Source organism: Acipenser ruthenus, chromosome 11 (genome assembly GCF_902713425.1).
Source record: "Acipenser ruthenus chromosome 11, fAciRut3.2 maternal haplotype, whole genome shotgun sequence".
Lineage (NCBI taxonomy): Eukaryota > Metazoa > Chordata > Actinopteri > Acipenseriformes > Acipenseridae > Acipenser > Acipenser ruthenus.
In genome coordinates, this window is record NC_081199.1 from 9,336,154 (window position 1) to 9,347,315 (window position 11,162).

At 37.8% G+C, this 11,162-nt stretch overlaps 2 protein-coding genes across 2 annotated transcripts; one reads left to right on the forward strand and one right to left on the reverse strand.

Annotated features, from left to right (window-relative positions):
* The first annotated feature begins 1,148 nt into the window (after positions 1-1,148).
* LOC117426191 (synergin gamma-like) lies at positions 1,149-8,916 on the forward strand. The gene is made up of 7 exons (XM_059033319.1): positions 1,149-1,374; positions 1,806-1,885; positions 2,446-2,496; positions 3,473-3,569; positions 4,599-4,759; positions 6,041-6,142; positions 8,601-8,916. Exons 3-7 carry the CDS (start codon positions 2,446-2,448, stop codon positions 8,721-8,723), a joined length of 534 nt encoding a protein of 177 aa, XP_058889302.1. The 5' UTR covers positions 1,149-1,374; positions 1,806-1,885; the 3' UTR covers positions 8,724-8,916.
* A 173-nt stretch (positions 8,917-9,089) lies between these two features.
* Positions 9,090-10,862, reverse strand: LOC131739413 (dual specificity protein phosphatase 18-like). The gene is given in 3 exon segments (XM_059033320.1): positions 9,090-9,750; positions 9,752-10,212; positions 10,721-10,862. Coding segments are annotated over 2 exon segments (531 nt in total). The 5' UTR covers positions 10,151-10,212; positions 10,721-10,862; the 3' UTR covers positions 9,090-9,618.
* Positions 10,863-11,162: the final 300 nt, after the last annotated feature.

Sequence of the window (11,162 nt, forward strand, 5' to 3'; positions counted from 1 at the left end):
ATAACCTTATTTTTTTGCAAAACCTCTTAAAAAAAATGTTTGTGAAATGCCAGCTTCACTATTTAAAGGGACAGAATGTTTCTTTTTGCCTATTTAAGCACTAATGTCATGCAAACAAGTATGTTCATAACTTCCCCTACCGCGGCTGCAAAAAGTAGTAAAGCCCCGAGTATTGTTCACCGTTACCTGCATACGTACTGCTGCATGAAATACAGATCGCTACGCACAGAAGAGGGCCCTCCATATATCCACTCGGTTTCATCACATTTGGATAAGCAGGGCTCTAGATGCAAGTAAAGACATACTCATGGAATAAGGATGGACAGACAAGCCTCTCTTTATATCCCCAGATTCTAATACTCAATGTCTGAACATTTTCATCTCCAATGGATAATCAGTTCTGTAGAAATTGTATGTTATACAGCTTGTATGAGGGATCAACCAATCACTCTTAAGGATTTGTCAAAATTCCAGTACATCACATCCTGTGTGTCATCCCGTGCATAGATGATGTGACACAATTCTGAAGTTAAAAAAAAAAAAAAGTTTAATAGTAGTTTGAGTATGATCTTAAGTTTTGATTTCTAATCATATAATACGTCCTGTGTAGGGTGTCTTTTGATGGAAATCATTTTGCAGTTTGAGCAGACTGAAGCGATGATAATTATCGACACCCTACACAAAACTTATCAATTCCTAATAGGATCAGCTGAATAAGTATAAAAGATACATTTCCAACTTTCTTTACCTGCGTTTCCATTTCTCACCTACATTTCCCAGTTTCCAGACATTCTGCAGTTTTCCTATGTGTGTCCCATAGTTTAACTCTGCATTTACTATCACTTAACCATGCTTTCATAATGCTTACACCATAAACACTGCTATGCTTTTACTATGGGAAACATGTATAAGGGCAATAATACAGTACATTAAACAAACAGCTTCAATGTATCTCCTGAACAGTCCTGTACTGCACTAAAAGTTCTATCAGTACATGTGTTAACAGTAGGTTAGAACAGAGGAAACGAGTCAACACTATACAGGGCGTATTAGACAAGTTGTCAAATATTGATGGCCACAGGCCAGTAGAAAGGCAGGAAGTTCAAGCCCTGTCAAACAGCCTTGCTCTGAGAACACAGTAACCGCAGTCAAGCTCCACCCTTCAGTAGTACAGCAACCTTGAAACTTCATTCTTAAAAAAGGGACTGGATGGGATGATTTTGGTCTCTACAACAGTTACCTCCATTGTACACACATTTTCTTTTGTACACGTTTCTAAATCCAGCAAGTGTGTGCCCAGCTGCTTCTTGAGTTTTACCACAGCCACGGGGAGGTGTGCAGGCTAACACAGCTGGGCAGGCCCTGACAAGCAGGGTAAGTGTGCTTTCCATTTAAAGTGCTGTCGTCTCTTTTTAGATTCTTATTCCATTGCATGCCTTTTACCTTGACTCTAGTTATCCATATGCAACCGCTAGACAGCGTCTGCCTCATACTGTGGGATCTATTTACCATAACTTTGTTTTGCTATGAATGCACAATACATTTGCCATTGCTGTATGGTACCACTGTGCAATATATGTTCCAAATCCATCGCGTTGCCATTGCTGGTAATGCTGTGGTCTGCTAAGAGCTCTTTTAGGGATTATTCAGGGTAATAAACTGGGATTGAAACCCAATGGGATTCTACACTATACAGAAACTGCTTGTGTTGTAAAATGAGGCAGTTCATCTGAATGGATGATTGCCAGGCAGATCCTTTTTTAAAATAAAATAAATGAATAATGCACCATTTTCTTCTCCTCCAGATTGGGCCTCTCCTCTGGCAGTTTCATATTCTCACTGATTGCACATCCTCTCTTACCCACTGTTGCTCTATGCAGACCAGGTTTGTCAGTATGCTTCTGATTCCTGCAATTGCTACTCAGAGAATGAGAGGTTAGATAATGCATTCTGGTAATATGAACTGCACCAGATCTCCAGTATAGTCCTACAGAGCATTGCTCATGTGTCCCTTGACCTCTTTACCTTATCTGTTTCCAGTCCTTATAGTGTCCCTCTGCATCAGAAATCGATTGCTAACGACTCCTTGTAACGCAGTATTAAAAATCAGGGACGCCTTCTAATCTTTTAGTTAATTCACTCCTACTTTTTGAATAACAGCCTGTTGAATTTTAACACAATTTCATTTTTTACGACACAGTAAGGTGTGTGGAAGAAAGTAGCAAACAGCCCTCAAGGAATTCTATTTTGAACATGACCTTGCAGTTTTAATTTAAAAATACAGTATCTCCATAATGTGGGTCACTGGGGTTAGACAGAATATATATAACACAGGTGATCCCAGGAGCTTTGTTTTGCTTGTTGTATGTCAGAGAATACTGACCAGTCCATTGTCAAGTCTTGTATTAAAGCTAACAGTGTTCTATGTGCTTTTTATTCCCACAGATGGATTCCAGCATTCATACACTACAGAGGTGCCTGGAGAACATTTGCAAGGTAATTAAAAATATAATGGTGCTTAAATACCATGATCATCCAAGCGGCCTGTATGGAAATAATTTCAAGGATAGATCAACTGCACACTAAATTTCACATCTGATATTAAATCACATTAAAGATTTGCATTAAACATTTTGAAAAATGTTTTACCATAAGTTATTGTATCAGATTCTGGGGATTTTTGGAGTCTGTCCTCTCATGCATCTGTCTGTATGTCACACTTAAACATTTCAACAGGTATATCATAAAAGGAAATCTCAATAATGTTTTTAAATTTCAGACCTCAGGCCTGCTTTAATATTAGTGCTTGTGACAGCTTCCGATAGTGCAGCTCTTATACTGTGGTTCAGCCCAGCCTTTGTTTGAACACCACCCATTGAGTTCATACCCTTTGCTTTGCAGACCGGAACTCCTTTCACAGTCTGTGGCCAACTTATGAGAGCGGAAATTATGAGCAAGTAGATTCCACCAATGAGCGCAAATAGGACACAAGACACTCATTGTCTCCAAGTTTAAACTAGCTTTAAGCTTTTAAGAAACACTTCAGCATTGTAAATAGCAAATACCATTTAAAGCAAGTCATGTAACTTTTTTAGGTGTTAAATATGTGTGGATGCTTTTATACTTACCAACACAATTTTAAATGGACATCCAACACAATTTAACCCACTTATCTAAACTGTGTACAGGCATTTCTCATCTGTAGTTAAGACGTGGTAGCCAAGCTTTGAAAATACATTCTCTTACCTCTTATTAGCACTAGCTGGATTATCACTGGTCTCTGCTTTCTTGTGTTGAAGATCTTGATCTAGACCATGTGACATCAAAGATACTAGGATGCAGCAATCTGTGGTGCTGTATTTGAAAATGTCCTTTTGGAATTCTCAGCACAATCCAAGGGGGACCAGTAATAAAGCATGGGTTAGCACTCCTTTAAGAAGTAGGATTTGATGGCTGTATGTTTTCTGTGCAGGTGATCAGAAAGGCTAATGATGTGCTGTGTGGAATCAGCCATCCCTCTGTCTGCAGTGAGGTGCTGCTCTCCGCTCAAGGGAAGTCCTACATCTCAGGTATGTTCACAGTGTGGTATTTAAAAATCTCTAAAACAGGGTCTATGTAGGAAAATAAAAAGTTTCCTAGCATCCATCAGCAACCTAACCTACCTGTATGCTGTAAATGAGCAAACAGGAATGTAGATATAAACTCTGGAAAACAGGAAGAAAGAGAGAGCTTGCCTAACATTCTGCAGTATTTACTAGTATTTTTTATTTGTTAAAAGATCTGTTGGAAAAATAGTAACAAATCTGCAACTGTAAACTAGATTTTGTGATTTAAAAACGCATCAATGTAAAACAAGGCTGTATTACCCAGAATCTACTAACCAGCACCCATTTCCAGAACTGTATCACCTGCTTTCTGTCCCCAAAGTCAGTTCACATTACTGTAGGGATCATACACAATGATTAACCCATCGTACTGTCAGTGTTCTGGCAATAGATAATTTACACAAGAAATGCTGTCTATATACAGCACCAATACAAAGCTATGAGTCCCAATAAAAGGCTAAATGTTTTGCAAACTGTACTTTTTTTGTTTTTAAAGATGAAAGAATGAATGTAGTAATAGTTCATTCAGTGTCACGCAAACTACGATATAAGCCCCCCAATGGCTGAGGGGGACTACATAAAAAACAATGCTAGTAAAAAAGACTATATCAAAGCCTTGTAGGGGTACTTCTAATGGATTATCCGATTCATTTTTTTAACTCCTGCAATAGTGCTGCATATAAGAACATGTCCTATCTAGTTTATAGGCACACCATATGAACCATTGTACTCCATGGGTCCATATAGGTCTGTATTGTGGCTTCTTCTTGTTTTTAAAAGCCTGCACTCTAGTGGTCCTGTGTTATTACAATACTGAATATTTTGGATTATATATTTTACTTTGAATTTGATGTTTAATGTGTAAACATCCAGCTATTTTGTATTAAAAAATATACATGAATATATAAACTGTGTTATATTGCTATTTTGTTCGATGCAACATTCACTGTATTTTCTATAAAGCTCAATCCCTGCTGTTGTTTTTATATTAAGGTGTAGTTGAGGTTTACAAAGTGTCTAAGAGAGTGGAAGGAGGCATGAGAACCCATGGCTTCGTAAATGAAGCTCTCCAACGCAGCGTCAAGGACATTGAGTTACTGTGGAATAATCTACAGGCGTTCCTAACATTCAGCCCCGCTGTATTACAAACGCTGGTAAGAAAGCAAACTATTGAAGGGGTTTTAACCAAACATTTAAGGAGCAACATCCTCACTGGTCCTCTTACACTCACGCTAAAGATCGTATTGTTCTTTGCTTGTTTAGGGTCCTCATTCAGAAAATGAGGACCCTCATATGCTGATCATGTCCATACTTCCATCCATCCGTCTGGCTGTCACTTGGTGAACATGACCACTGCCTTGATTTTGCACCAAGCTTCATCAAACCTTTATCATACACTACTAGCCTCCTGTAGACGTTTCACGTTTGGCCGGAATCCACTAAACTCTTTATTTTATACAAATATTATGAACCTCTTGTATGCACATACACTGTTTGTTTTAACCTTAATTTACTATGGCAACATTTGTCTTTTTCTGGGATAATAATAGTGCTTCTCGTAGTAAAGGTCAATGTTGATGGCATGATGCAGACTTTCCAAAGTTAAAGGAAAAAAATGCAATATCTCCAGTTTAAGGTGGTTTGCTACAGTTTATGATATATGCAGTGTAGTAAAGTCATTTACATTAAAAACAAGTAACTAACATACATCCCCTGCTACTACTGTAAATTCTAAATTTAGGATGAAAAAGTTAATGCCTTTGACATATATCAACAGTATGTATAGAACAGTATAGAATAGGAATTAGCAATGAAATGTTTAATCACAATTAGATACTGTAAGTGGTTCTGTGCAAAAATATATGCAACAATGTGACATACAGATGGACGGATTTACAGATAGACATCTCCATATATCCCCAGAATCTGATACTGTCAAAAATATATGCTACATAATGTTAATAGTAACTTTCATGACAATTGGATAAGCTTTTCTCCAGATATGTGCCAAAATTGAAGTGTGGCATAGGTACAGAAGCTTGCATGTACAACCTCCTTCACTATATCTTCAGAGGCAGATAAATCAAAATAAGAAAAATAAGTAAAAATAAAAATATACGTTATTTTCTATTATTGTCTCTGGGGAAAAATGTCACAATTCATGTACTTGTAGTAATGACAACTTGAACATGTTCTGACAAACACAAAAATATATGGGGTCCCCGAGTGTCTCTCCTGGTAAAAGCACGGCCGCTTGGTGTGCAGGGGGAGTCACACAGTCAGGGGAGCGCAGGTTCACGTCCTGGCTGTGTGAAGTCGCTGGTGTTCGTTGGGGATTCCACAGGGAGCTCGACTTGCCAAAAGTAACATAAAAGTGTAAGATGGTGCGTCGGTCCAGTGCGCTGTGAAATGTCCCAGTCTGCATTGCTTTCCAGCCCACTGGAGCCTGTCTAAACGGGCTGGTTGATGTACCTCAGCCCGATCTCCGATATGAATGCTGTGGGGTTTGTCAATCACAAGTGTCCATGGAAACAGAGGTATGTTTCAGCTTCAAAGGGCCTTCATTTTACCTGTAAACCCTTCTCCTTCTTACACATGCATGTATTACAAACAGATTTGACATATTACTAACTGTGATGTACTGTGTAACTGCTGATTTATTATTATGAAACACTGTACTACAACCATGACCTTTAATGCCTTAGCAAATTTGTATTTGGGATTTTCTTTAAGAGCTCATTAGTCATTACGTTGGCTTTTATAAACAGAATGGCTCGATTTAGGTCACAGCCCCTAATAATGAGGCAGCTGTTCATATAATGTATTGCAACAAATTAATACTAGAGTCTCAGTATAAGCAAATGGGGACTGTAAAAGAGTGGGCCTTAATTGTGAGGGGATCATTATACTGAGACCTTAAAGGTTTTACTGCATATAGTTAAATAAGAAACATTGAAACAGTATAGCTATTATAGTGTGGTGTCATTTGAGGCAAGCCATTTGATACAAATAATCTTCAGATGGCTGGATCACGTCCATATCAGGGTCTGCAATATATTCCAATTCTGTTTCATTTGGGGCTATTTAAATCCACTACTGTTACTCAATTGAAAAGACTCCTACATCCTGTTCTGAAACTGAGTCACCAGTTTAATGACAAGGCCCACAATGTTTTTACATACAGTTATATTCATCCTGTACACTGTCAAGTGATAAATTACACACAGAGGATACCCATCAATCATTAATAGTCTCTCCAGTCACCTTTATCTTAAGAAGACAGTTGCAGAATGTGTGCTGTCGTTAACGGCTGCTAACCATTTTTCACAAGGTTAATTAAAGGAGAACGGCTGTCTGATGTGACAGAATGAATCATTTGGCACAAAGAAGCAATCTGTGTGGACTAATGAACCATCTTAGAATGCACTTTTTGTTTGCCTAATATGAACAACTGAAGAATCGAAGCAGTGCCTTTGATAATTGCAATAGGTTTAAGTAGGGACAGCTATGAGGGAATAATTACCCCCAGATCTCACCTTCTTCTCTTGAGGTCAACTAAGTCAACTAATTGATAGGAGACCCTTGGGTTATCAATGATTGTCAATCAGGTTCCATGTAATTCAGTCATTAACAGGGTTGGACAATTCAAAAATAATAACCACAATTATCTTCAATCACGTTTTAACTTCCAATACTTGCTGCGTCCTCCCTAGTTAGTAGTTCTTTCTAATTGCTTCTCTGTCTCATTTTTGCACCCTAGATTTTTTAAATGAAGCGGCTACTTTGTCCCACAGGGGCAAAAGAATGAAAGTAAATTTACCTTGCTTGATTCAATCAGAAATCCAGAAGAGATAACAAAACATCTCTGAAGCAAGTGCTTGTCCTTTTTAAGAATGAGTATCGTAGAAAATAGGATTCTCAATCATTTTTCTGTGCAATAAACAGGTTGATAATATAAATCTATTGTCGTTCAACAGTGGAGTCCAATACAATAGGCTTGGTTGCAAGATACCTGTATGCAGCCTTAAAAGAATGGATTATTTATTGAAAGAATTATACTAACATTTGATATGAATTTTATCTGTATACGTTATTACCATGAATAATAGTGACAATGTATCTCATAATATTACTTATATTCTATGGATGTTATATATTATGTATGTGTATTAAGAGCTGTGGAACTCAAAATACTGAATAATATGAATGATTGATCATATAAATCTATTCTAACCTTGCCACTGGGGTTTATTCATGGATTTAAACAGTGGCTAAATATTATTATTTGTTTGTTTAGCAGACGCCTTTATCCAAGGCGACTTACAGAGACTAGGGTGTGTGAACTATGCATCAGCTGCAGAGTCACTTACAATTACGTCTCACCCGAAAGACGGAGCACAAGGAGGTTAAGTGACTTGCTCAGGGTCACACAAGGAGTCAGTGGCTGAGGTGGGATTTGAACCGGGGTCCTCCTGGTTACAAGCCCGTTTCTTTAACCACTGGACCACACAGCCTCCTATGTGGCTTTGAAATGTGAAAATACCACAATTTCAGAAGAAATTAGGACCAAACCTGTAATTGTGCTTCCTTTTAAAGATACAAATGCATTGAAGAGATGCATGCACACTGTTAGAGAGGTTGGGGTTTACAAACTATTTCAATGATTTAATGGACAATGAGAATACTGTATTTTTCAAAAGCAGGAGGCAAAAAAAAATGTGTAGACTCCTTAACAAAGTCTTCAAATGCAATTGAAAAAATCCATGTGTATGTTAGTATACATAGCAATAGAATATATGCATTGAACAGTGTTATTATTAAAAAGCGAGAGGACTTTTTTCATTAGGTTAGGCCATTCCTCATCATGAAACAAACACAAACAGAAGTCTAGCAACACGCAGAACAAAAAGCATTCATCTAGGTAGATAGCAATGTGAGGCTCTTAGTTTGAGCCTTGTAATTTGCTAATAAAAGCTCCCTGTTTTTAAACTTCAGGTTGCTTCAGACAAAGACATCCTGAGCTACAATGAATGCCACTACCATACCAGCTGTGCCAACTTCTGGTTGAATTGTGTAGATCTAAACCTGCCATTCACCCCAGCACAGAAACAGGGTTGAGTCATGTATTATTGTAAATGATGTATATATTTGTTGTGAATACCCAGTTTCTTAATTGCTGCCCAACCAGTGCCAACAAATATCCAGTGACAAAAAGGACTAAATGATTGTAACTACAGTGAAACCCACTTAATATCACTCTTGTTAATGTCACTCTCCTCTTATTAAGGTTTAAAAGCATCTTATTAAATATTTTTGTCATATTTCTTAACCGTTGCCTGTTGTACACAATTCATTTGTACTGCTTGCTGCTGTTTAAATCAATGAGCACAACCAACACCTTATGAATACATACATTATTTTAAAACATATGGGACACCTGTTATTTTGTCATGACAGAAAGGTACAAAAAGACAACAAAGCAAATATATTTCTACTGTAGTTTTTATTTTAAACATGTTCCTGTTAACCAAAAACAAGAAGTATAAAGATCGACAGTCACATACAAAGTTATGGACAACACAACCAATATATAGAAATACAACCCATTGTATATAACATTAAACTAACACCATGTGTTGCTTAAGCCATGTGCAATAGTTAAAGTGTCTAAGGATTTTCACTATAATACTGACTGCAAAAAACGACTTCACTATTGCAGTGCATTAGCGCAACTGGTATTTGGTCTACATACACAACCTGTGTTTTGGCCCATCATCATGTGCAAGTATAACTGACATTAATAACACTTGGTCCCTCTGTTAAATATGTTTGATATTGTAGTAATGCAGAAAATCACAAACACATTCTGAAACGCATCAATTTCAGGCACATTGGGTATCTGATAATGAAGGAATGTGTGTTTTAAGTTGCATTTTACACCTAAGATAACTGCATTATATGATAGGGGGGTCAAGCTAGCTTTGTTCAAGTATAGTGAGTGGTAAAAACACATTTAGCATGGAATCATCCCTTTGGTGCCCTCTTCATATATATCTGGTATCTCCCCAATCGGCGATGTTACCATTCTGACAGTAACCTTTCTGTGAAGTCTATTCTCATAATCTATCAGCTGCTTCCAGAAGCCAATATTGATTGGGTCTCACGATGGGCCTGCGAGCCTTCACCAAACGGTGCGCCTCCAACAATGTCATATTGCGGTATTTCATCAGATACGCCAGGCACAGTGTTGCGGATCGACTAACGCCCGCATTGCAATGCACCAAAGCGCGGCCGCTCTTCGCTCCTTCCTCGTCAATCCTGTCTGCTATCAAATCGAAATACTCACTCAAGCGTGAACGAGGTGAATCGGCGACTGGTACTCTGACATACTCGACGGCTGGGATATGCGTGTTCACTACGTCTTGGGTGACATTGATAATACAGGTGATTCTACTGTTTGAGACCAGGACGGTATTGTTGGCTGCTCTGCCACTGCTAAGGTATAAATGTTCCGTGATCTGCCCCAAGCCAGACAGTCGCGGCATTGCAGCGGCTTCTGAGCTGGACGGTCGCTACTTCTGTTTCCCTCTGCTGCCTTACTTGGTGTCTTCAAATAAAGATGGAAAATGGACCATGTTATTTTTAAATGTTTTTTTGACATGATAATGCACAAGAACATATTATACTGTGGTATCATACCGCAATATAAAGTTTATTTAAGAACAAGTCGGCATTCATTAATACGTCATGGACATGCAAATCTTAGCCGAGCTACTTACTACGGTATGGTTAAACACCTTAACGAAAAGACAACACCTTGGATCAAAACAGTAGGCTATATATAATAAACCTGTAACTAGTGTATAATGTTATGCCTGGACATGGAATTCAAGTCAGTGCAAACAAATGAAGAAATGGGACCTCATATTACCGGGACGGGGTTAGGGTTGTTTTTTATTTAACGTGGGCTACTTTATTCACAACAAGCTTCTAGAAAATACTTCTTTAAAAAAAAAAACAACACCCACTCAGTGAAAAATCTTTTAAACGCATACATTAGTACATACTGCACGTAAATAACCACAGTTTGTGCCATTTAGGGTTACTGTACTTACACTGAGAATGATATAAACAACTACCGTAGTCACGCCGGCATAGGTTTGTCGTGTGACACTTCCTGGTTTCCTACAGGGAACGCAGAGGTCCAAACTTAATACGCGTTTTGATAGTACCTTTAAAAAAAAAAAAAAAAAAGAAGAAAAGAACAGGGCGTATCAAACAGTTTTATGATTAAACACATTTTCTTCTTTTTTTTTTTATTCAGTCTCGCCTTGAAAATATGCAATTTGGAAACCTTTGTAGAAAATATAATTTTAACGGTGATGTCATTTCTCTGGTTTAAAAACGTCATAAGTATCACATCACGACATAATACGAACAGGCAGACTTAAAAAATAGATTTTTTAAAAAATTGTATTTATTTACCCTTTTCTGTAATGTCTAATGCAAGCGTTGATGTACCGGTGTCAGAGTTAACATTTCCCAAACGGCGTTCAG

Coding starts and splice junctions, on each gene's coding strand:
- LOC117426191 (XM_059033319.1), top strand. CDS start 2,446: ATGGATTCCAGCATTCATACACTACAGAGGTGCCTGGAGAACATTTGC. Junction 2,497..3,472: donor GCCTGGAGAACATTTGCAAG/GTAATTAAAAAT, acceptor TTTTCTGTGCAG/GTGATCAGAAAGGCTAATGA. Junction 4,760..6,040: donor CCGCTGTATTACAAACGCTG/GTAAGAAAGCAA, acceptor ATTGCTTTCCAG/CCCACTGGAGCCTGTCTAAA.